Consider the following 26966-nt stretch of genomic DNA (forward strand, 5'->3'; position numbering starts at 1 on the left):
GTGAGGTGATTCCAGGCCCAACTTTGATTCTTCAGGCCGAGGCCTTGTCCCTGAGAGCACTCTCCACGAGACATGCCCAGCCTGAATTCCTGGCCTCCAGAAGCTGGGAGTGGTAATAATGAAGATTGTTGTTTTAAGTCGCTACTTTGGAGGTGATTAATTGTGCAGCAATCCTATATAATAAAACCCTAATATGCAAATCAACCAAACGGTGGAACGACCGGTCGCTATGATGTGCACTGACCACCAGGGGGCAGATGCTCAATGCAGGAGCTGCCCCCTGGTGCTCAGTGTGCTCTCACAGAGGGAGCGCCGCTCAGTCAGAAGCCAAGCTCATGGCTGGTGAGCGCAGCGGCGTGGCGGGAGCCTCTCCTGCCTGTTGCAGGCAGGTGGTAAGGCACGAGGAGTCCTGGACTGCAAGAGCCCCAGACTGTGAGAGGGATGTCTGACTGCCGGCTTAGGCCAGATCCCTGGCAGGCGGACATCCCCCAAGGGGTCCCAGATTGCGAGAGGGCACAGGCCGGGCTGAGGGACCACCCGCAGTGCACAAATCTCGTGCACTGGGTCTCTAGTAAATAAATAATATGTGAAATTCTTGGGTTTATAGTCCTTGTTAAATTTCTTGGTTTTCATTTCTACTCTTCTACCATTCCACATTCCCTTTGGTATGTTATGATTAAAGAGAAATGTCTCTGCTTTTTAATTTTTCCTCTAAATGTGAAATATGATTCCCCCTCCCCCATGCTTAACCTTTGTATTAGGAGCTGATGTTAAATGACAACATCTTTTTGGGGTTTACAACCATGCCCAGATTTAAGGAGTCCAATATGCTTTAGCAACTCTGCTTTGAATTTCATTTTTGGAATGCTTTTGCCTAACAAGAGCACTGTAATCTCCAGCTATGGCCCCCTCAGCCTGCCTGCCTGCTGCAGATGTTTCACAGAACATCTGTATTGTGGCTGCATCACAGACACAGTGGCCCATGTTCCTTCAGCACTCCTCAGTCTCTGAAAAGCCAGGTAACTGCACTTTGGATATTCTCTATCCAGCCTTTCATGAAACTTCAAGAAGCTGAGATGACACACGTATTGTTTTAGAGGTGGTGAGACCACAATAACCCTTCAAGTTCAGAATGGCTCATGGGTGATGCTGACAACTCGCCTGTGAAGGTGACATCTGTTAGTGCTCCAAGACACATGGCCATACGGAATATCTTTGGTTTGGAGTAAAGCCTGGTGCCTGCTGGCACTCCTCTGTCATTCAGGATATAATGCCATTTTGAACTGATGTCAAAAAGTTACTCAACAATTATTCAACTATGTCTCATATAGGTGACCAAGTTTACCATGTGGCTCCGGTGACTCATGGCAACCTCCAGGGTAAGGTTTCTCTACTGTAAATCAGATGAGCTCATGGGATTGATGGGCTGATTTTACTGATAATACTAATAATTCCCACTTCTTTGATGTAATATATGGGTGACTGTGATATACAACATTGAGAGGTAGACAGCTGTGATAACAGGACCCATTCCAAAGACCAACTGAGTATTGTGTCCTTGGCCTTGAGATGCAGGCTGGTCTGAGGCCTGGTCTCAGAGTGCCTAGATATGCGCACAGATCTGGTTAAAAGCCAAGATGAAGAAACTGGCTTTGTCACTTCTGCCTATCCTGTCAAGACAGAATTTTAAAGAGTATTATAGTTCTCCTTGGCAATCATCAAAAACACAGAGCATTTCACTTTTGGTGGCAGCAAATTTTACACTAGAAAAACCTGAGTCCCAAAAGACTGTGGAGGCAGAAGGGAAATAAAAGTACAATAGAGTAGGATTTAACAACATAATAAAACATTCTACCAGCAGATGGCAATAGAGGACTTTGTGAGCAATTCTGGCAGCCAGAGTTCTGAAATGCTGGAAGGCAGCTTGTAACAGCTATTGTATAAGTGATTTATGTATTTGGATTCTGTTCAATGTTATAGATGCATTACTGAATAAAACATTCGCAGTGTGTTTTCCATTACCAGCTGAGCTTCTGAGTCCCAATTCCCAAAGCTCAAAGGAGCCCCTGCCATCAAATTGCTTTCCTCCTCAAATAGCTGCTTCATACCCTAGAAAAAGAAATGCTTAGAGAGGGTGAGAGAGAGCTGATGTGACCGCATCATCGAAATGGCTTACCATGTACATGTGAGTAAAAGCACATGCCTGTAAGCTGGATTCTTCACAGCAAAGCTGTCCAGAGCTTCCCTGAGCTCCTACTGCTGCTCCCTGCATTTCCTCCATCTCACTCTGCTTTGCTCAGCACCACTGTGCTGAACAGCTTCGGTGAGAGGGGGCTAGCCCTGGCTTGGACAAGGAAAGTAAATGGTTTGTTTGTAAGAAATATGCTTAGTATATTAAAAAGGAAATTCTCATACAAGGCTTTTAATATTTTTTTTCCTGTTCTTTCTAGTAGGGAAATCTCTTCAGCATCCCAAACACAGAACTAGAACAATTTGGAAGCAGCCAGTGTGCAGTGCTTGCTCCCAAGGCTGCCCGGCCATTTCTGGCTAAGCCTCCGCAGCTCCTTCCCATGAGGTTCCTCAGCCAAGGCTGTACTGATGACTTGGAGGCCTCTGAGGTCTGACACACTGTGACGCATTGACAGTACGAAGGTAGGAGCCACACTGCTAGCATAAGCCCAGGTGTGATCCGGCTCAATGTGGTGGCCTTTGGATGAGGGAATCCCTCTCATCGAGAATGTGTCTGTTCAATCACGAGGTTTCTACAGAAACACAGTTTCTACAGAAAGTACTGTGAGACAGGCATTCCCTGTGGTAAATGCCAGCCTATCATTTCGAGTAGACAATATGTTGGTATTCCAGCTTTAGTCACTAACATGTCATATTACGTGAGATGTAAGCTTCTCCTGCTCCTTCTATTTGCCTCCCGGTTGTCTCTCTATTTGAACAAAGGAAAGGAAATGCAGTTATAATAAGTGGAGATAATATTATTTTCATTTTGCAGGAGAAGAAAATGAGGTTTATAAAGATTAAGAAACGTACTTAATTTTACATGACTGATACACAATGGAGCCAGGACCAAAAAGGAGCCAGAACTAAGCCCCCAGAGTCCGACAGCAAAGTCAATGCTTCTCATCACTGTGATGGTAAGGGTCATGGGTGTGGTCTTTCTCTGCAACAGCCACAGCCCTCCATCCATAAAGTAAAAGAAAGTTTAATCTAAAGGAAAAGCAACATGACCCTCATCATTATGAGGAAATAAAAAAGTCATAGAAGAGATGGCTGCCAAGCAGAAAAAAAGAATCAACATTTCATTTCTTCATTCCTCATGCACACTGATGTGAACAGCATAAAACACCAGGGAGACTACCAATGCGTCTTTAATATCACTCACTAAATGTGCTCTCACTTACACCCTTGGCTTCATCACTAATGCTGTGACAGGAGTGACTGTTAAATCTGTATTTCTGGATCAGACTTATCTTTTGATTCCCCGATCCAGCATACTCAATCTTTAAATTCTCTCCTGAGTTCATCCATTTTTCCCCATTCTCTTCCCTCAGCCCACAAGTGATCTCTTGCTTGGATTAGATATCTACCCGGACATATGGCTCCATTATGAACACTACAATGAATTCTTTTCATTACTGCAATCCTTCTATACCTTTTGATACTATCACTTCACAGCTTAAAATATTCGAATCTGCTCTCGCTGCACAGGGTGTATGCGCACCTCCTGCCTCCTTAGACTGTGAGCTGCTCCAGCACAGGTGTCTCATTCATCATATACTGCTAGCCCGAAGTTTAGACCAGCGGTTCTCAACCTGTGAGTCATGACCCTTTGGGGGTCGAACGACTCTTTCACAGGGGTCGCCTAAGACCATTGGAAAACACATATATAATTACATATTGTTTTGTGATTAATCACTATGCTTTAATTATGTTCAATTTGTAACAATGAAAATACATCCTGCATATCAGATATTTACATGACTATTCATAACAGTAGCAAAATTACAGTTATGAAGTAGCAACGAAAATAATTTTATGGTTGGGGGTCACCACAACATGAGGAACTATATTAAAGGGTCGCGGCATTAGGAAGGTTGAGAACCACTGGTTTAGACGCAGTTTTGGAGCATTATCCCCGTCAGCCCTAGTAAACTGTGAGGTAAATGAATTGTGCAGAGTGCTGAGGGGCCCTTATTAACACCCTGTCCTTATGCAGATTAGATCTTATTGGGATTAAAGAACAGGCCTGTGTATTATCTTACATCTCCTGTTATCTCTGAGGTAGGCATCTTATTTTTTAAGTCTAGTTTTATTTTTTTAATAGGTGTTTATTGATTTTAGGTAGAGGAAGGGAGGAGTAGAGAGATAAAAACATCAATGAGAGCAACATGAATCGCTGCCTCCTGCACACCCACTACTAGGGATCAAGCCAGCAACCCAGGCATGTGCCTTGACCGGGAATCAAACCAGCAACCTCTTAGTTCATGGGTTGATGCTCAACCACTGAGCCACACCAGCCGGGCGAGGTAGGTATCTTTAGCCTCATTTTTTTTTATCACTGAGAAAATGTAGAAAAGTTAAACATGATAATTTACCTAAGATCACAGGGCTGGTAAAGAGAGAGTCAGGATTCAAACCCAAGTGCTCACTTCACCAGTACCACCAGGCAATACCTGAAGTATTTGTTAGAGGCAAGTTCCCAGGCTCCACCCTAAACCTGCTGTGGCTGAGAATGTTGGTTGCCAATTCCCAGATGCCCCTTCTCCCTGTGAAAGGGTCGTTTGACCGCCAAAGGGGTTGCGACCCACAGGTTGAGAACCGCTGCCTTAGATTGTCAAATTAAAAAATGATAACAGCCAACACAACAATAGCCATCTGGTGTGAATGAATCAAAATTAGATCAATTTTTTTTGTCATTTTTTGGTATGCTGCAGAATTTTAGTAATTAGTTTGTGTGCGCCATGAGGGAAAAGGTTGAAAATCGCTAATCTAAGCCAATTGTGAAGGTCTGAATCTACCTGACTACTGGACAGTTTGGGCACAATCATCTGACACAACTTTTGAGAATGTGACTAGAAGGGAGGATGGCGGGAGCCTTTTGGAAAAGGTTTCCACACCCTTAAAAAAGGACCATCTCGGCTGGTCACTATAGTGAAAGGCATGAAGAACTGAACGAAGAAATGGTCTCTCTCTCTCTGCAAACCCCCAACATGAGAATGTGTTAGGAATACTTGATATAACAATTCCAGGGTTGTTTAATCCAGTGGCCAGCTTGGCAACATCCAACAGTAAAAAAGAAAATAAAAAAAAAATATGGTTTAAATTGTGGGTTATCAGCATCCACAAAATAATACTGCCCAGGTTAAGCAAAAAAGTCCTTGGATTTGCTTAACCAAATTTTATATATGCTCATTCGATAGTTTTATAAGTAGATTGCTTTTAATCTTTGATTGAAGGAAGAGAGGAAACAGAGATAAAAAATTCACATTCATAAGATACTTCAATGCAAAGTAAGGCTTGTTCAACACTTCCCAGTGTGTAACTTCTCTGTGCTAGCAAGTAAAGTTAGGCAACAATGAACTGGGGGATAAGTTATGCCCTCTCTCTCATCTCCCTTGCTCTTTTATTTTCCCAAAGAAATAGCAGTGCGGAGCTTTATTAAACCAAATTCTCCTGGAGGCCCAGGAAGCTCCAGATCTTTTTAAAGAGCTGCACTGATCAGTGATGACTGTCTGTCTTTTCTTTTGTAAATTAGTTGGCAGCTGAGGTTGCAGAGACTTTCTTCGCATGTGGACAGTGGCTGGAAGAGGAGAAGACAGGAATGAGGGGCTTTTCAATGACGCTTGGACTAAACACAGAAAACAAATCTCTGCCTTCTTATAAGTCCTGGAATGTGCTAAGCTCTTTAGCACTCAAGGTCTCTGCACAGCCTGCCTCCCCGCACAGTATCTGCCCTTCCCCATCCTCCCGTTAACACACCTCTACTCATCGCCAGGTCCCAGATTAAATGTCACTTGCCCAGAGTAGATATCCTTGACTGGCATCCTTGGTCATCTTCTCAGGCAGTCCTCCTCAACAGCACTTAATTCTGCTTCTTGTGATATATTCATCTGTGTGCTAATCTGTTTAATGTCTGTTTTAATATCCTGTGAGCTCCTCAGAATAGGGGCCACATCAGTATCGTTCATTTCTTCATGTCTTGTACTATACTGAGCAGGCATTTATTGAAAACACAAAGAGGAAGCAAAAGCCTTAAAAAAGTCCAAGGCTATCAGATACTGGCCATTTAACAGGGGATGACTTCAGCTGTTGAAATGGGCCCTGAGAGTTAGAACTTTGATTTTAGTCCTGATCTGTGTGTGTACTTGGACTGTGGCCTTGAACAAATCACTGTGACTTTTAAATGTTCTCAAGCACAAAACATAGATTAAAAAATGAGAAAACTACCCTTGCTGGGTGGCTCAATTGGTTGGAGCATTGTCTTGTGCACAGGAAGGCTGCCAATTGGATTCCCAGTCAGGGCACATACCTAGGTTGTGGGTTCAACGTACAGGAGGCAACTGATTGATGTTTCTCTCATACATCGATGTTCCCCCCCCCCCAATAAAAAATGAAACTAATTATGGAAAAGATTATTTTTAATGAAAAACTATCAAATTACTGAACAGGTAATAGCCTTTACACTTTAACGCAACCAAGAAATCAACTCTCCCAAAACTATGCCAGCAGTAATTACTGAAAATGACAGCCTCTTATTTGAAATCATTTCCATTTACATGGGAAATATATAATGAAATAACTGCTAATTAAACCTATAACTATACATGTACCATCTCATTTATAATGTACTTCCAAGTATAAAACTAAATGTGGGTTTTAGATTTTTTTCCCCAGAACTCAGGTTTCATTTCTTAATTATCTAGAATAGCTCCTGTAACAAAATTTCATTTTTGACATGATACTTGTTTGAGATAACAAAACTGCACTTTAAACTGAAATTTCATATTAATTTTTACACTTTAGGGTTGTAGGATGACACCATATTTCATATAAATGCTTGGTGAGTAATATTTAGCCAATTTAGCTCTCTGTTGGATGTACAGTCCTGAGTGCTTATTAATAACTCTGTGAAACTATTAATCTGTGATATATCCAGGTTTTCAAAAAGATAAGTAAATAGGCACCAATGTGGTGATATTAAATAATACTGCAGGCATATGTAAAATAAGGATAATAAAATGAGGACCTGAAAGAAAGCATGCTGTGTGGGAAAAGGATGCTAAGAAAGAAGCACTGCAACAGTAAGCCTTCCTAGGAGAGGTCCTTCACTCCAAGCCCTATTTCACCACCACCAGCTCATTACTTCTCCCAGGTGCTGAGGACACAGATATCAACGACTGGTGTCTGGCTTACTATCTCAGATGCCGGCACGGAGACTAGGGAGACATTAGGTGGTTTACCCAAGGTCACACAGAATATCACAACTTTCTTAGATGTCAGGTTTCAAAGTCAATAGTTCAAATTGCTGGTTTTATGTCTCCAGATATTTTCCAGTGTTCTTTGTGGGGGCAGGGAGGAGAGAACCAGAAACTTCGAAGTAATCCTCAGCAGCCAATTTACCTAATTTATTTGGCCATTAAACACCCAGGTGTGGGGAAGCATGGGACTTGGTTGGAAAGTCTGTAAGGAGGATTCTCCGAAAGGTCGGGGGCCTAGGGGGACCTTGCTGAAGGTGGCAGCCCCTGCCTTGACTTTTCCAAACAAGTCCGAGCCCCCAGGTGCTTTGCTGGAATCTCTATGTTTAGTCTTTAGACATGACCTTGTAGAAGCATGTGCTTTCTCAGGGATACTTACCCTGCTGATTGTATCTAGAGCAGCGGTTCTCAACCTGTGGGTCGCAACCCCTTTGGCGGTCGAATGACCCTTTCACAGGGGTCGCCTAAGACCATCCTGCATATCAGATATTTACATTACGATTCATAACAGTAGCAACATTACAGTTATAAAGTAGCAACGAAAATAATTTTATGGTTGAGTCACAACATGAGGAACTGTATTTAAAGGGCCAGAAGGTTGAGAACCACTGATCTAGAGGTTAATTTTAGTTCAAGCTGTTGTTACAATACAAGCGTAAGGAGGCAGGCAAACAGGACAGTCTGGGGCCTCTTGCCAGGCAGCCCCTTAGTCCTCTCTTTCACAGAAACGTGTGTTAGAGTAATCATTCATCCATGGCTCAGGGTCTGCTGGTCAGTCCTGGCACCCAGGATTTTGAGATACACTAAGGTTGGTGGAAAAAATAATCTAAAAATCTTGGTACATCTTATGAAAAAAAAAAATGTAGCCCTGAAGTTTCAATGCTGTGAGGATTGGCTTATCATAGGACTTATTATACATTAAAGTAAGTTGGGTGAGTAGTCAGTTTCAAATAAGCCTTCCCCCGGAGCTATGACTGGAATAATAAAACTATGAGACAATGAAAAGGTTGGAGCCAATGTTCCCCTAAAATTAAATATAAACATTTAAATGTGTAAAAATCAGACACAATTCCATTTAAAATCACTATGTGTTCATTCACTGCACTAAGTTTGTCATTCCTATCAATGATTTCCTACAAATAAAACATTATCACTTAAAAATAATGCTAAGGCCCAGCCAGTGTGGCTCAGTGGTTGAGTGTTGATCTATGAACCAGGTCACGGTTTAATTCCTGGTCAGGGCACATGCCTGGGTTGTGGGCTTAGTCCCTAGTGGGGGGCATGGAAGAGGCAGCTGATTGATGTTTCTCTCTCATTGGTGTTTCTATCTCTCTATCTCTCTCCCTTCCTCTCTCTAAAAAAATCAATAAAATATACATAAAAAATAATGCTAAGTAGCTGTAGGATCAGTGTTGCCAAGGGCAATGTTAACCGTCAAAAAACAGATGCAGGTGAGTATAGCAGCATGCCTCTGGCCTCCAGAAGTCATTGCTGACTTTCAGACATTCACCCTTTTTTCAGGCTACCAAAATATAGGATATTGAGAGGTGAGTAATGTGCCACAGCCCATCTGTTGTATTGTGAGTATGGAAAATCCTAGCACATCAGTAAAAGCTCAGATGCAAGCTCTGCGGGAGGCAGGTGACTGTTAATGGTGGTAAGCTAGTACATGGCACGCAAACTAATGACAAAGGAATAAACACGGGAATTAACCATTTCTGCATTCCTTATTATTCTTTCTTTTTTTAAGTCTGATTTTGCCTTCTCAGTTTAACAAGACTGGGGACCTGAACAAAGGCTATCAGACCTGGGTTCCAGCCCCAGCTTTGCCATTTACTAGTTGGTTAAGTTATTTAACTTTGCTTCAGCTCCTTCCTGTGTAAAGTGGAGATGATGATGCCCTCCTCATAGGAATGCGAGAACTGAGGTCTGTAAAACCCTGAGCAGTGCCTGGAACACAGCAAGCATATAATAACTGTTAGCATAACTATTCTTTCTCTGTGGGCTCCTCCAGCCACAGCAAAAAGCATATGAGGTATCAAATGTACACATGCTTTGTCCCAAACACTTATTAATTCACCTTAAGCCCCAGCTTCCAGGCTTCCCTTACAAGAGCACAGCTCCTACCTGTTCAGGCTCTGACAGCTTTCTTAAGTTCTAGAACTACAGCTGAAGAAATTGTGTGCACATCAGGCTCATTAATACATTCCTGCAGTAGCTCTGCAACGAGCCCCGCTGACTCTTCTCTCAACCCTGTCCACATGAATATTCACAAGACATGGCCACATGTGATCTGTCTTTATTTAACTTCCTACCCTAATCTTGAGTAGCTCCAAAATGCCTTTCCAGCAACTCTCGAATCTTTGCCTGACCCATCTACCTTTTTAACCCAGTATACCACCACGTCCTAATAGGTTCTGTTCAAAGGGCATATTTCGTGGCCCTGCCCTGCCCACTGCTTTCTCCCTCCAGTGTCCTTGCTGGATATACTCTCCCCAGCTTACACATGCTAATTCCACTCATTTTTAAGACTTTGAGCAAATAGCTATTGTAACAAAATGTGCTTATTCTGCCCCAAACAGCATATATCATCTCTTGTTATCAAGTATCCTAATATTTTATTAGGAGGCAACATGATCTAACAGAAAAAGCATGGGCTTTGAAATCAGAAAGGTTTATTTCTACTAAATCCTGGTCCAATATATTAGCAGCACAAATAGGGGAAGATTACTTATTCTCTGAACCTTTGATCCCTTATCTATAAACTAGAGGCCCAGTGCATGAAATTTGTGCATGGGTAGGGTCCCTAGGCCTGGCCGGAGATTAGGGCCGATCGGGGCCTTCCTTCCCCAGCTGCTGGCTGCCGGCTGGGGCCTTCCTTCGTTCCGCACTTCCCCCTGGTGGTCAGTGCATGGCATAGCGAGCAGTCAAACCCCCAGTTGGTCGAGCTCCTGAGGGGACAATTTGCATATTAGCCTTTTATTATATAGGACTAGAGGCCTGGTGCATGAAATTTATGCACTGGGGGGGGGGGGGGGGGCTCAGCCCCGCCTGTGCCCTCTTGCAGTCCGGGAGCCCTCAGGGGATGTCCGCCGAGTGGGCCTAAGCCAGCAGTTGGACATCCTTAGTGCTGCTGCAGAGGCGGGAAAGGCTCCCACCACCACCGCTGTGCTTGCCAGCCATGAGTTCTGTTTCTGGCTGAGCAGTGCTCCCCCTATGGGATTAGGCCAAAACTGGCTCTCCAACATCCCCTGAGGGGTCCCGGATTATGAGAAGGCACAGGCCAGGTTGAGGGACCCCACTGGTGCACGATTGGGGCTGGGGAGAGACATGGGAGGTTGGCCAGCCGGGGAGGGACTGCAGGAGGGCTCCAGGGCATGTCCAGTCCTTCTCACTCAGTCCCAATCAGCCGGACCTCAGCAGCAAGCTAACCTACCGGTCAGAGTATCTGCCCCCTGGAGGTCAATGCACATCATAGCGACCGGTCAACTGCCCCCTGGTGGTCAGTGCATATCATAGCGAGTGGTTGAGTGGCCTCAGCGTATCATTAGAATATTATGCTTTGATTGGTTGAATGGCCGACCCGTCTACTGGACACTTAGTATATTAGGCTTTTATTATATAGGACTACCTCACAGGATTACTGTGATAATTAAATTAAATGAACATAAAGTATTAAGTGGAGTACCTGGGGCACAGAGAGGCTGAAAAAATGTGAGTGTGCTTTTCCATGGCTTTGTCAACACATATATATATATATATATATATATATATATATATTTTAAAATCCTCACTCGAGGACATTTTTTCCATTGATTTTTAGAGAGAGTGGAAGGGAGAGGGAGAGGGAGAGGGAGAAACACCGATGTGAGAGAGAGACATCGATTGATTGCCTCCCACCTGCCCCCTACCAGGGCCAGGAGCCTGCAACCAAGGTACAGTCTGCAGGCTGACACTCTATCCACTGAGCCAAATTGGCTAGGGCTCAACTGATATTCTTCACCTTCGCTTTCTCGGAGAATCAACTGTGTTGCTGTTTTGTCTCCATGGCTGGATGGTAGGTGCCAGGAGGGCAGTTACTGTGGGACTCACTATTGCGCTCCCATAGCATTAGCATAGCCCGCTAGATACAGATAATACACACATACTTAATAAATACATGGAAGTATGGTTACAATATTCTTGGCAACTGGAATCACTGAGAATGAGAACTGGAAAGACCTTAGAAATAAATCACTCTCAATTTCATTCTAAATGTTATAACACACAGACACTCAATGACTTGCCTATGATTAGCTTGCAAGTAAACAGTGGCAGACTCTTGGTTCTGTGCTTTTCCTACTCCACGTTGATTCGATGATCAACTGCAGAAAAAAAGTTAACGGGGGAGAAGATGGACCAACCTGGAATTACAACTAGAAAATAGAAACATCAAGCTGAATAACCAACTGAAGACTAGCTGGAGAGAACCCTTAAAACCAAGGATGTAAACAGGAGACCTCAATGAGACTGGTAGGAAGTGAAGAGGTGTGAGAGGGCTGGCCGGGCTCCCATAGGCAATAACTGAAGTTACAGAGGGATATCTCAGCTGAGGGGGGTTCCATTGATACCATGGAATACTAAGCAGCAGTAAAAAAAGAAAGATTTCTTACCCTTTGAAGGGACCTGGAAAGTATTATGCTAAGTGAAATAAGCCAGGCAGAGAAAGGCAAGTATCACATGATCTCAATTATATGTGGAATTTAATGAACAAAATAAATGGATAAATCCAGAGACATAGAAGTATGGAAGAGACTGACGAGTCTCAGAGGGAAGGTGGGGAGAGAGGGGTGTAGGAAGTGATTAAAGAACTTATATGCATAACCCATGGATACAGACAATAGTGTGGTGAAGGTGTGGGAGCATAGGGGGTGGCAGGTGCAGGGTAGAGTGGGTTAAGGGGGGAAAAGGGGACATCTGTAATACTTTCAACAATAAAGATTTTTTAAAAAAAAGATCAACGGCACACTGTTGTCAGGTATGTGAGGCCAAAAGCATTTCTTAGGAAAATGTTATTGCCTATATAACTTATACCACTTGGGGAAACATCCACAGGAAATAAGCAATTTGTAATCTGACAACACATCTGCAGTATTTCAGTGACTGGCGTAACGAATAAGATTAAACAAGGACCCAGAACTGGCTTTTAATAATCCTTCATTTTTCTAACCTAAAAAAAGTATATCCCACTATGCCTTCTTTGGTAAAAATGCCCATTCAGAAGGCATGGTTGGCGGAGGTAAATGAAGGAGTGAAGGAGGAGTCCTTCCTCTGGCCTGCGCTGTCATGCTGCCTGTCCCTCCCCTGGCTATTCACCTCTTGTCTGTATTCTTCCCCCCACAGTCCCATCCTTCAAGAGGTCCTGTTTCCGACTGCCTCAGTGGGTTGATGACTAACTAATCTCATAATCCAGTTAAAACTAACAAGCTAATGGGAACTGTTCATGGGTAATGAGATATTAACTGTGTCCTGGAGAGAGCCCTCCTCTTTCAGTCTACTCCATTAATGGCTGGATAGACTTTTCAGGCCAGATGGTTAAGGTAATGTGGCTGGGCCAACTGCCTTACAATGATAAACTTACTACCAGGTGGAGAAAGGTATAAAGAGCTGATTACATAATAAGAGTATTTAGTATTTTATTTATCTCCAGATCATATATGTGACAACTATATGTGGTATGTCCTTAATAGGATACTTAAGATCTATCTGTTCCTTAAGTGAGGAGAATGTTTGCCTAACTGCCTCTCTGTGGTCCCATGATTGTTACACATACTATGTTTTTCAGATTTGTTTCTGTTAAATCTTTGATCATCTAAAACATGACTATGGTTCCAGGTCACAACACAGTGCGTTGATGGAGAAGTTTGGTGGAGAAGCTGCATTGAGAAACTAAGTAGATGAGATGTTACCACCAGGTGTGACCTTGGGCAACTCATTTAACCTGAGAGCCTCAGGTTCCTTCTCTGTAAAAGAGGGGATCATCAATAATACTTGTGTTACCTTCCTCATGATGAATGACATAAAACTGTGAGAAATTTAACCTACTGCTCTTGGTAAACCTGTGATTTTCAATAGGGATGTTTAACAAAACTGTTTCTATGGTCTTAAAAATATACAGAGTCGGGAACCACTGTTAAATAGTACTCAACAAACATAAAGAATGAATGATATTTCTAGAGCCATTCATGAACACTTGAATGAATTGATCATATAGTTTGTGAATACAGAAAGATATAAAAGGAAGCTTCTAATAATTCCAAAGAGAAAACAGAGAGCTTATACCTTAGTAGAACATCCCAGATAAACATGCTAAACTGCAGCAATAAAACCTGAGAGCACCTATTCAGGGATATTCAGAATGCTCTGGTTCTAAATTACTATAGCCAGTAACTGCCAACTTTATTATAAACTAGAGGCCCGGTGCACAAAAATTTGTGCACTGGGGGGGAGGGGTCCCCCAGCCCGGCCTGTGCCCTCTCACAGTCTGGGACCCCTCGGGAGATAACGACCTGCTGGCTTAGGCCTGCTCCCGGGTGGCAGAGGGCACGCCCAATCCCTAGGTGCAGCCCCTGGTCAGGCTCAGAGCAGGGCCGATTGGGGAGTTGGGGCGCCGGCCCCTCATGCACAGAGCAGGGCGGATCGGGAGGTTGCGATGCCACCCTCAGTCACGCTCAGGGTAGGGCCGATTGGGGGGTTGGGGCACCGCCCCCTGTCACACTCAAGGCAGGGTTGATGGGGAGGTTGCGGCGCCACCCCTTGTCATGCACAGAGCAGGGCCCATCAGGGGGTTGAGGAGTTCCCCCCTGTCACTCACAGAGTAGGGCCGATAGGGGAGTGGGGCACCGCCCCCTGTCACACACAGAGCAGGGCGGATCAGGGGGTTGGGGCGCTGCACCCTGTCACACTCAGGGCAGGGCCAATGGGGAGGTTATGGCTCTACCCTGTCACACATAGAGCAAGGCCCGTGGAGGGGGGTTGGTGTGCTGCACCCTGTCAAACACAGAGCCGCAGGGCATCAGGGGATTGGGGAGCTCCCCCTTATCAGGCACAGAGCAGGGCTGATCAGGGGGTTGGGGCGCCTTCCCCTGTCAGGAACAGAGCAGGGCGGATAGGGAGGTTGTGGCCCCGCCCCCTGTCACACACAGAGCTGCAGGGCGATCAGGGGATTGGGGAGCTCCCCCCTATCAGGCACAGAGCAGGGCTGATCAGGGGGTCGGGGCGCCTTCCCCTGTCACACACAGAGCTGCAGGGCGATCAGGGGGTTTGGGCGCTGCCCCCTGTCACGCTGATCCCGGTGCCGGGAGGTATATTACCCTTTTACTATATAGAATAGAGGCCTGGTGCACGGGTAGGGGCCGGCTGGATTTGCCCTGAAGAGTGTCCTGGATCAGGGTGGGGGTCCCCACTGGGGTGCCTGGCCAGGCTGGCTGAGGGGGCTGAGGGCTGTTTTCCGGCTGGCAGGTGACTAAAAGCTCCCAACCCCTCCTTGCTGGGCCCAGCTTTAGCTCTGAGGCCTCGCTGCTGAAAACATTGATACAATGTTGCTGTCAGGCTGGCTGAAGGCAGGCTGACTGAAAGCCGGTTTCTGGGGTTTTGTTTAGCTTCTATATTTGCAACATAGTACATAGTTGCTTAGAGTGCAGCTGAGAGGCCGGCAACTCAGGCGGGGAACGTTGGAGTCCGCAGTCACTGGAGCAAGCAAGCCTCCCTGTTCGCTTCAGTGCATGGCTGCCGGCTGCCATCTTGGCTGACAGTTAATTTGCATAAGGATATGCTGATTAGCCAATGGGAAGGGTAGCGGTCGTACGCTAATTACCATGTTTCTCTTTTATTAGTGTAGATGCTAGGGCTACACATTTTACCTAAGTTATAGAATAAACAAACAAAATCTTATAAATAAGATATTCTAAATCTTTAATCCATTAATTTTAATCAATATCAGTCTGGAATTTTAAATGACTTTCTACTGAACCCTCCCATTCGCATCAAGTAATTATTAGAAATACTGATTTCATTCCATACACTCAATCTTACAAGTTCATAAAATATTAACTTATTAAGTTAACATAAAAAATGTGATTCAGTGGAATTAAATAGCAGATGGAATTTCATATAATGTCCGCAAACTTGGTGATTTTTAAAATATTAGGGACACCTCCCTCCCCAGTCCCTAAGCCCATCTGTGAGTGGGAAGGGAGGTGACGAAGAGGATGATGTAGTAGATGAAGAATAGTGTGCAGGACAAGGACATAAGATCATGAGCACACAGATGAAAAAGCAGAAAACAAAACCCCAACACCTCACTTTACAGATTAAAAATGTCAGATTCACAAGTGAACAGTGACTTAACCCAATTATATACTTAATGTCACATGAGGGCATCAGAATTCAGGTCCCTTCACCCCAGGTGTAGGGCTTCTTACAAATAATATCATGCTAACAGGATGATATTGTATTTTATTTATCTCCAGATCATATATGTGACAACTATATGTGGTATGTTGAATGGATGGATGAAGAGTGATATGGAAGTATTACTTCTTTTTTCTACAGAATCACTGAATCCCCTACACTGCCGACCGTTACATCGATTGCTAATATCATAGACACACAGGATAGAATCTCATACTCCATCTTTACTAGGCTGCAGATGTCTCAGCTGCCAAGACCACATATACAGAATGGAAGTTATTGATGCTGGTAATTCTATCATTTTTCAATAACTGAGTCTTAACAGCTGTGCATGTGTGTTTTTTGGGGGGGGGGTGCCATGCACACATATATTTAGTGATCATACACTTTGATATCAAGATGTCATGGAAGCTACTAGAAAACTGTGTCTCTAATACTGGTTCTGCCACTTCCTCGTTGTATAGTGTTAAGCCTATTTTCTTAGCAGCAAAAGACAGATGATAGCCTCTCAGCTACTTTGACGGTTAAAATGATAATGTACAGAAGAGCACTTAGGAAAGTTTAAAGCAATGAGCAAAACATGACAAAGATCTTTGATATGCTACGGCTCTCAGATTGTGTATGTTCCAATGTATCACATACGCTCCTGTGAAGTAAATATCAGTTGACTTCTATGGCTAAAAAAAAGTGCATAGAGAAAAGTCTTGAGATATCTTTGGAGGCAGGCTGGACAAACCAGATGGTCTTATTTCACACCAAGTTGTCCAGGGTATGTAGATTTAGAATCCGGATCATTCATGGTAAATTCTTAGTGGATTTTATAGTGAATTCATCAATAAGACTATATCACCTACTTTTTTGAGTATTTGCCAAAAACAGGAGGCAAAGGTAAAGACTGAAAAGCCCTTATCAAATCCAAGACAACAAAGCCACATGCTAGCTCTGAAGAGGAAGACTATGCCCCAGTGATGCAGCCTAAACTCAGAATGAAAGGTAGTTGTCCACAAGCCAAGGCTCATGGCCCTTCCTGCAGACGGCACACCAGACCCAGGCCACTGACCACAGGTGCCTGCTAAGGGCCAGGTCCGAGTGCAGGGACTCTGCCCCTGGGGGCCGAGGTGTTCCAAACCAAGGGAATGGAAGCAGTTATTTGAAACAGTGGGTGAGCCAGCCCAACCACAGCAGAAAGAATGAGCAGGGGGAACAAGCAAAGATGGGCAGCAAAGGTGAATGTCAGGAGCTGCCACCACATCCCGAAGGACTTCCAGTCTTGGTGGGGCAGGACGGGTGGACTGCTGGGGATCTTTGCTGGGCTGCCTCATTTCTCCACGTGTTAGAATAAACTCCATCCCAGACCTGTTTCCGTGTAACCTGAACTCCTGAACCTCTTATTGCCTCTTTCTTGCAAACAGAAGACATTTGGGCCCCCCGAGGGACAGAAATCCTGAGCGGTCCTGACTTCCCAGAAGCAGCTCTGCAGCTGCTTGCAGACCTTTAAGAGTTTCGAATCACAGCAAATGTCACAGTAATATCACAAGGCTTCCCCCGAACCTCCCACTCCAACCTAATTCCATCTGTTTGAAAGAAAAATAAAAAACATCCTTCCAGCATTTTGAATTTTGCCGGTAAGAGTAAAGTGATGTGTGGTCCACTTCCAGAACTTTCCCCTTTAAAGTCAGGTAAACAGCACAGAACTACAAGTTCAGAGTGTGTGACCCATAAAAACCAGAAAAGCATTCCTTCCTTCTCTTAAATTCATATGGTTTTTAGCTCATTTATGAATAGTGTGTGAAAGCCTGCAATATGGGAAAATATTTCCCCCTAAAGCATCAACAATAACTCAGTATGGCAAAAGTTACCACTTAATGCCTACATCTTATTTTATGACTGATATTTACATTTAAAAGCAAACATTTAAGTGAATAAGAACTTAGGCATCTGCTAAGGACTTTGATGCATCACTGTGAGAATTGGTACTTTATTACCAGGCTCCAGGTACAATTTCTTTAATATGTAAAGATAGATACACTGTAAGGATATCTCATACAACTAGATAGATATTCACAGCCAGTTCATATTATAGAATGTTCTTGGTATGAGCTCTGCAAATAGGAAGCAACTAAACAGTGTCCAAAGTTAAAAAAAATATGAAAATTTAAAAATTTACATTTTAACTAAAGAAAAAATCCTGCAGGTTACTTTAAAATAGAAACCGCACGGCTAAAGTCCCAGAGGTGGCATTTAGCAATGAGGTTTGGTTTTCGTTTTACCTGCCTTAATAATGAAAACATGAAGGATGGCTCCCCATTTCCCCAAGATCAACATATTAATCCATTTAAACAAATGCCAGAGGAGACTGTTCCTGCGTTTCTTTAGAAGACAGATTTAGTTTGTTCTTAAAATTGAATGTATCTCTCAATTTTAGCAGTGCCTGGGCTGGAGCAGGGTAACATGAGTTGGATTTAAATCAGGCCTGTGGGCAGACTGCAGTGAGTGCACCCCACCAGGCAGGCAGGCAGGCAGCTTCAGCACAGTTGGCAGCCCTACTGCCATAGCGCGGGCTGATGAAGACAGGACACAGGTCTTTGAAAAGAGGGCCAGCACGGTGGCAACAACACAAAGCATACATCACTGTTTACTAGTGGGAAAGAATCAGAGAGGAGAAGAAAGAATAGTCCTCATTCCCCCCCAAAGTTTTATATCTATAATAATAAAAGCATAATATGCTAATTAGATCGGACGTCCTTCCAGTTGACCTTCCGGATTAAGCCGTGGCTGCGAGGGAAGCCTGGGTCCCGGGTGCCAGAGGGAAGCCGGTGCTGGCAGCTGGGGGAAGGTAGGCCTACTCTTACACTAATTTCGTGCATCAGGCCTCTAATACACACACACACACACACACACACACATATGTGAGTGGCCTTCAGCCGTCAACAGGTGAACATACCTTAGGTCTTAGGTCTTCCCATCCTCACATTTTGTTCGAGTTTTCCTTAAAATTCATACCCATCTTTACATCCACCTCAATCTTACCTCTGCTGTGAAGCTTGATACTTCCTTTACCCTGAAGAGTATTTACCTTAATATTTGACATTGGGCATTCATCCACAGGGACATGCTTATTGTGCACGTGTGCAAGATTTTGGAGTCTGCTGCTCACCTATCTCTCCACATCCTCATTTCCCTTCTCTATGGCTTTCTCATTCTAAGCCAACCCGCTGGCCTTGAGTTTGACATGCTTGTTCTAAGCCATCATCTTTTCCTGGCGTGTTTTTCTTTCCTTTTTTATTTTTCCTGAAATCTCCTATCTTTTTAAAAGTTCAGCTTTTACGGCCTCACTTTTCAATGAAGTTTTGCTGAACCCTCATCCAGAAATGATCTTTTATTTATCTGGACTCCTTTAGTGTATAATTGCTATTTTTGAAACTCACAACAGTAAATGGTATTTTAATTTCAGGTGTGTGTCCATGTGTATGCATAATTTTCCCTCCTTCCCAACCGAATTCACACTCCTGAAGAAGTAACAGTGTAGGAATTTCAGCTTCCGATAGAGCTGGGTTCCACCCTCTTGGACTGGTTACTAGCCGCTTTGAACCTCTATTTCCTCAGTTGAAAAATGGAGGCCAGAATGCTGACTTCATATGGGTGTGGTTCTCAACCACACTGAGGTATAACATGGTATCCGGCTTGGTGTCCTACTCATGGTGGAGTAGCTGCCTGGTACATACTTTCCTTCCCTTCCTCCGCCTCCCATCAACTGGCCTTTTAATTTACAGAGATGAAAATGCTCTAAAAACAAATAGGAAGCAAATGATTTAGCTCAGAAGACCAGAATTCCAGTAAGGGTTGTATGCTGTACTTACGATATAGAAAGTCACACTAACCCAAACTTGAAGCCCGCATGCCTTGTTTATTTGGCCCGTGTTAGCCTTTGAGTTTGATATGCTTGGTCTAACCTCTTTGGACTTCAGCTTTCCTTTTCCCATTAGACAAATACAGAATATAATGCGACTGGTCCTGTACAATCTACTGAAAATGTGCATAGGATAACATATACAATATGTCTAAAATGGGGAGAAATTGCTAAATTATGGAGTAACCAACATATTCCAAATTATAGTTAATGGTATATAAAAATTTAGATCTTTTTTATTAAAAAGCAATATTCTGATCTACTCAATGAATAAGAATAAGGTTAGGGGTAGTGCATTCAAAGTTTATTTCCTGTTTGCTCTTTGGATGGCAAAAGAGATGGGTAAAGAAACAGAAGAAATATAAGAAATGGGAAAAAATAGCTAAGTGATAAATTAGAATTTACTTTTAAAAGTTTCCCTTTATTTGCTTTTATTTAGACTTTCCTATTGCATTATCTTCAAACTGTGGTTATAAATACCCCCTTCCCCCCAACATATCACAACCTTAAATAGATTAGATGAGCATAAAATAACCTTAGTGGTCAGCATTTGGAATAACTTATAAAATCAATTAAAGAAGCATAATAAAGATCTTACAATATAGTACATCAATTATTTTTTGTTATTGAAGAGGAAGGTAAATAAATCTTAATCACTGGAAAACAGCAGGTACAAAAGGCTGTATAAATTATGTAAAATTTGGTGACGTATTTTCATTACAGTATAGCTGTATGCAGAATAGCATTTGAAAATAAAAATTTAAACAGCCTTGACCACCATGCTTCTCATTGGAATAAGCTGTCAGAGCTTGTGCTTTCACAGTGTTGACGTACTTGAATTACACTCATGAATTCTCAGTGTAGGGGGGCTGATGAGAAGGAAAGAGGGTGGCCAGCCACATGTGCTAACGTTCTAGGCCTTCCTTGTTTGCAATAGCAGTCTCTGCTGAGCTAGCACTTTATCTTCAGTGAGGTGCTCACGGGGTAATTAGAAAGGGAGGAAAATCCTTCTGTTTAGAAAATCTGTGAGCATATGCTTCAAAAGACTGTTTCACTATTTCCTGCTAGTCATTTTCAGGACTCCTAATCCCTGGAAAGGAACAAGTACCCCACCTCCCAATCAAGCCAAAACACAAATTAAGCCATCTAGCAGGGCTGCTCTTCAGGGCAATCGAGGCATTTCCATTTTCACTGTGCCCCGACTCAAGGGCCAGCAGGAGTCTCAACAATACCCGCACATCAGAATTAGCCAGGTAGCTTTTAAACCTCAGGGTCCAGGCTGCACCCTGCACACCAGGTACCAGCAAGTTTTTAGAGCTCTGTAGAAGATTCTAATTAATGAGTATGTATTAGAGCGAATAAGTTTAACTTGGTCTTGTATCAAGTTCACACCCGTTTCATTTACCTAAAAGCCAAACCATTGAATCTTCAGCTTAAAAAAAATTCCCAAGCAGAGCATATACAACATGCCTCCATACTTCAACTACCCCTGCCACCGTATGTCCTTCCATTACTTCCCTGAAGATGATACTAGTGACCAACAATAGGGAGCCTGATGTGGCTCTGGAACAGGGCTGAGATATCCAGAGCTCAAAGGTCGTGTGTGTGTGTGTGTGTGTGTGTGTGTGTGTGTGAGAGAAAGAGAGAGAGAGAGAGAGAGAGAGAGAGAGAGAGAGAGAGAGAGGTATTAGGGGAGAGGGGGAGAAAATGTGGGGAGTGGCAGCTTGAGCAGGCAGCAGGGGACATCTGTTTGCTCACATTTCATGATAATGGAAAAAACTAATATTTTTAGGGTTATAAGTATGTGTGAAACCATCTGGTGTTTCCTGCTGTCGCATTCCTTAGATTCTGCATGTTTATATGTCCATGGCATGAAAACATCATGAGCTTAAAACAGCAGTATTTAAAGGCTATTGTGTTCTAATGCGGTAGCAAAGCCCATTGCTGATTCATAAGCATACTATTTTGGAATGTCAGTAATAAAGAAGTACTAGTTAAATATGTCAATTACATATATTATCTGGCCATTTGTGAAGTGAGTGTCCAAATTTTTTACCCATTTTAAAAAGTTGGTTTCAGTAGTTCTTTATATATTCTGGATGTGAATCTTTTTTTCAGATAATTTTTTACCCTCCTGCCTTTTCATTTTCTTAATAATGGTGCTCCTGACATCACTATTTTAATATAGTGTTAATATTATATTAAACTAGAGGCCCGGTGCACGGATTCATGCATCGGTGGGGTCCCTCAGCCTGTCCTGTGCCCTCTCGCAGTCCAACAACCCCCGAGGGATGTAGTAGTTGTGAGGGTTGAGGGATGTAGTAGTGTGAGGGTTGTAGTAGTGTGCGTAGAGGCAGGCGGCCGGGGAGGAGCCCCAGCCCAGGCTCTGATCCCCACTCATCCGGCCCCGCTGTGCCTGCCGCTGCTGCTGCTGCTGCACTTGCCAACCTTGAGCCCAGTGTCTGCTGCCTATCAGACAGCTGAGCGGCGCTCCCCCTGTGGGAGTGCACTGACCACCAGGGGGCAGCTCCTGCATTGAGTGTCTGCCCCCTGGTTGTCAGTGCACATCATAGCAACCAGTCAAAAGGTCGCTATGATGGTCATTCGGTCACCTAGGCTTTTTTATATATATATAGATGTATTAATTTTTCTTTTATGGTTCACATTGTGTGTCCTGTTTAAGAAATCTTTTCTTACTTCAAAGTAATGAAGATGTTTTCCTCTAAAACTCTAATTTAAAAAATATTTCTCACTTATATTTATAATCCATTTTTATGTACGAAATGTGGAATGTGTCCAGATACTTTCCCCTCCAAATAGCAACTGACTGAACACCATTCGCTGAAAAGGCTATCCCTCCCAGTGCACTGCAGAGTCACCTTTGCCTTAAAACAGGTGACTGTACACAAGTGAGTCTCTTTCTAAACTCTATTCTGTTCATTGATCAGTGAACCTTGCACTAATGCCACACTACCTTTTGTTTTTTTTAAAATATATTTTGCCTTAGCTGGTTTGGCTCAGTGGATAGAGCATCAGCCTGCAGACTGAACGGTCCCAGGTTTGATTCCGGTTAAGGGCACATGCCCAGGTTGTGGGCTCGATCCCTAGTAAGGGGTGTGCAGGGAGCAGCCGATCAATGATTCTCTTTCATCACTGATGTTTCTATTTTTCTCTCCCTCTCACCTCCTCTCTGAAATCATATATATATATATATATATATATATATATATATATATATATTTACTTATTTTATTTTATTGCCTCTTACTAGGGATCGAGCCCACAACCTGGGCATGTGCCCTTGACCAGAATCGAACCTGGGATCCTTTAATCCATAGGCTGACACTCTAACCACTGAGCAAAACTGGCTAGGGCAGCCACACTATCTTAACTGCCATAGTGTTAGGAGCAGAAATAGAATATTGGAGATTAGCTATAATTATAAAAAATATTAATCATGCTCTGCTAACTATGATTGTTCTGTTCTGATTAGAGTAAGCATATTCTAACATGGCTGAGGGCTGTATGCCCTGGGACATGGGAGCTAATATCAGAATGCAGTCCATCTTCCTTTCCTGAGAACTGCCTATGATTATGGAGAGATTTACAACCTTATGGCTGAAACAATCTAGTCCCAGAGGCACCCACCCTCTGTGACTCCCAGCCCGCATTTAACCATTATACCATACCTACTTTCCCATGCCTGTAATTCTTACTTTCCCATGCAATATTTGCCCTTTTACCCAATATAAGAAGCTGGCTTATGGGGAGTGGTAGAGAAGATTTAAAAAATATATAAATTTTTATTGAATTTTTATTTTTGGGGGAGAGAGGGAGAGGGATAGAGAGAAACATATATGAGAGAGGAACATCATCCATCAGCTGCCTCCTGCACACCCCCTACTGGGAATCGAGCCCACAACCTGGGCATGTACCCTGACTGGGAATCAAACCTGTGACCTCTTGGTTCCTGGGTCGATGCTCAACAGCTGAGCCACACCAGCTGGGCAGATTTTTGTGAATAAACTGCTGCTCTCCTACACTGCCGGCATTATTGGAATAAACACTCATATATGATTCAACCCTTTCTCTGCTTAACTGGCTCAAGTAGTGACAGGCAGCCTGGACTAGGTTTTGTATGTGGTAGTGAAAGTATTCAGGCATCTTTTTCTTTAAGAACGCCTTGGCTATTCTTGGTTCTTTGTATTTCCATGTGAACATTTTAATGAGTTTCTCAGTTTCTGAAAAAAAAAAAGCGCTAATACTTTGAGTGGGATTGCATTATATCTACACATTAATATGGAGTACACGGACAACTGTATAAATTGGGTATTCTAATCTACAAACATGAAATATCTATCCCTCCATATACAAATACATGAAAAGGTGCTTATCTTCATGAGTCACCAGAAAAATTAAAATTAAATTCAACACATGTACTAGAATGGTTAAAATGAAAAAAAGAAAGTACCAAGTATTGGACAAAATGTAGGACAACTGCAATATATGTTGTTGATGGGAATGCAATTTGATACGTCCACTTTGGAAAACTGCTAGGTAGTATCTTCTAAAGCTCAACATATGCAAAACCTATGACCTAGCAATTCCATTATCAGAATGACCATTTACGGAAAGACAAGTAAAAGAATGTTCATACTGGCACAGTTCAAAATAGCCCCAAACTGAAAACTATCTAAATGTCCATCAATAGTAGAAAGGATAAGTAAATTTTACGGTATTTCACACAGTGAAAAAATATCCAGCCCACACTGCATGCAATTATGTGGACAAATCTCAAACAATAAACATTGAGCAAGAGTAGCCAGATTCCATTTGTAGAAAGTTCAAAACTAGGAACACCAATCGATGTGAGAAGTTAGGACAGTGGTAATCCCTGGTGGAGTATAGTGACTGCAAGAAGCACGGATGGCTGCAGGAGTGCTAATAATGTTCTCTTGATTGACCTGGGTTCTTCTCTTTATAAAAATACATTCAGCTATATTCTTATGGTAGTGCACTGTTTATATATACGTTTTTTAAAAGTAGTTTTAAAGTAGTTTAAAAGTAGTTTTAAATACATAATTGAATTTTTCATTTAAAAACTGATTCACTTTTTTGGGGTCAAAATTCATTTTTTTTAATAGAAAATAAACACTTATTCCACTTTCAGTTGTTATACTTGAAGTTGCTAACTTTAAAAAAAAGAATTTAAAATAATTACTTAATAATGCTTAAAAATGGATTTACCTTTGATCAATCCCCCTCCCAGTTTGCCTCTCTTCCCACTCAGAGCATTTAGATGACCTAGTCTAAAGGGAATTAAAAAAACACTAAAATATAAAGAAGGGAACTGTATACGCTACAGAGGCTTTCAAAATTGGAAATTAGTTTAAAAGTCTAAATGCAGTACTACTGAGTATTATATCTTTCAACTGAGCATGTTGAATTCTTTGCAAACATCTAATTAGATACATTTTCTTTACTTTTTTATTGGTGAGAAAATGGAGAAATAAAAGGTATCAGACACTTCCAATTTCACTGAGTTTGTCTTAATTTCCCAATTTCATCACTGATTACTCCTACCCGTTATAATGATTTAGCAATAGCTTTAGCATGGACACAAGTTATATGTATGTATGTCTGTGTTTATTATTCAAAGAAATGTAATATCATGAAGAATAAAGAGCATCTTTAATGGACTCTTTAAGTATCTTTTTGCAGATTAGTTATGCTAACATCCAGTTGTTATAATTTGTTTTTCTATAGTTTTATGTTAACACTAAACTACTCAGTGGTTGCAATTACAGAATTCCAGGAAACTCATTTTTAGATATGACACAACAAAATTTCTCCCAAACTTGCAACAAATGCTAGCTTATTTTCTTTTGGTCTATTTCTAAAAAATATGTTACTGTGATTGAACCCCACATTTCTAATCCACTAAATGAAAACTTAAAATGAAACTAGAAATTATGGAAACAGTTGAGATTGTTTAACAAAACCAGTAAACTAAAATGATAGATGGACAACTTTAGTTTTTTTTAAAATTATAAAATTATAATACAATTACAATGATAAGTTTCAATGAACAATAACAAAAATCCTGGAAGAAAATAAATTTTCATTCACTACAATAGCAAGTGCTATGAAAGAGCTATTTGAAGAATATTTTGTTTTGCTTGTATTTACCTTAGCTTTGGTAATACATTAAAAAAATAGAATTTTTAAGGAATACAGTACAATACCCATCACCATACAGAAATTTATGATAGTGTTGAAAGCCATCTGTGGAAAAACTTATTTTAACCATATTAAAAATTTAAAAGTTTCATTTATTTTTTATTAAATGTACTAGGGTGACATTGGTTAATAAGATAATATCAGTTTCAAGTGTACATTTCTATGATACATGATCTGTATATTGCACTGTGTGTTCAAAAAGCACAGAAGTTACCCAATGTAATCATATGATAATGTAAACAGTGTGGAGCTGACAGAGTGACAGCTGCTTTACAAAGACATGTAGTCATTTTCTGGTCCAGTTTTTAAGATGTATATATCATGCAGTTACTAGTATTCTTTATTTTTTAAAAGGTGTTTTACTGCCTCTGTTGATTTTGGGGGCGGGGAGTAAAAAGTGGAGTAGACAGAGAATGTTGTTATACCTAAGCCATTTCCTATTCAACCCTATTTGTTCTGTCTGAGAGTAGAAGGGAAAAAACAAGTTCTTTTACCCCATAAATAACCCATACTGGGATGTCTGCTACCATCACCACCACTATATGAGACTTAAGCTCAGGTAAAGCCTCCTTTAGAGGTGAATTCCCTTCCCTGTTAATGCCTGTAACAATAAGTACACTGTAATGTATTGGCTTGTTTCTGTTTTTCAACTAGTTTTATCTCCTTTTTAACACTATTTCCTTTTATATCTATAACTAGAGGCCTGTTGCAGGAAGATTCCTGCAAGAATAGGGCTTCCTTGGGCATATTCCTGCAAGAATAGGGCTTCCTGCAGCCGGAGCGAAGCTTCCCTCCCGTCTCCGCTGCCCCGCTTGCTTCCCTTGCTTCTCCGCAGCTTCGCTCCCTTCTGCAGCACTTGGCTTCCTTCTACGCTGTCT

General features: G+C 42.2%; 1 protein-coding gene across 5 annotated transcripts in view; it reads right to left on the reverse strand.

Moving 5' to 3' along the window:
• LYRM4 (LYR motif containing 4) overlaps positions 1 to 26966 on the reverse strand; it is a 133798-nt gene that overhangs the window by 28003 nt on the left and 78829 nt on the right. Inside the window, exon 3 of one of the 5 annotated variants that reach the window (XM_014464865.2) lies at positions 2407 to 2938. The exons of the other annotated variants lie outside the window; for them this stretch is intronic. Within the exon in view, the coding sequence (XP_014320351.1) occupies positions 2885 to 2938 (54 nt within the window). The 3' untranslated portion in view covers positions 2407 to 2884. Of the gene's footprint in view, positions 1 to 2406; positions 2939 to 26966 lie in introns of those variants that run through there. 5 annotated transcript variants of the gene reach the window in all.

This window comes from Myotis lucifugus, unplaced genomic scaffold (genome assembly GCF_000147115.1).
Source record: "Myotis lucifugus unplaced genomic scaffold, Myoluc2.0 scaffold_272, whole genome shotgun sequence".
Taxonomy (NCBI): Eukaryota; Metazoa; Chordata; class Mammalia; order Chiroptera; family Vespertilionidae; genus Myotis; species Myotis lucifugus.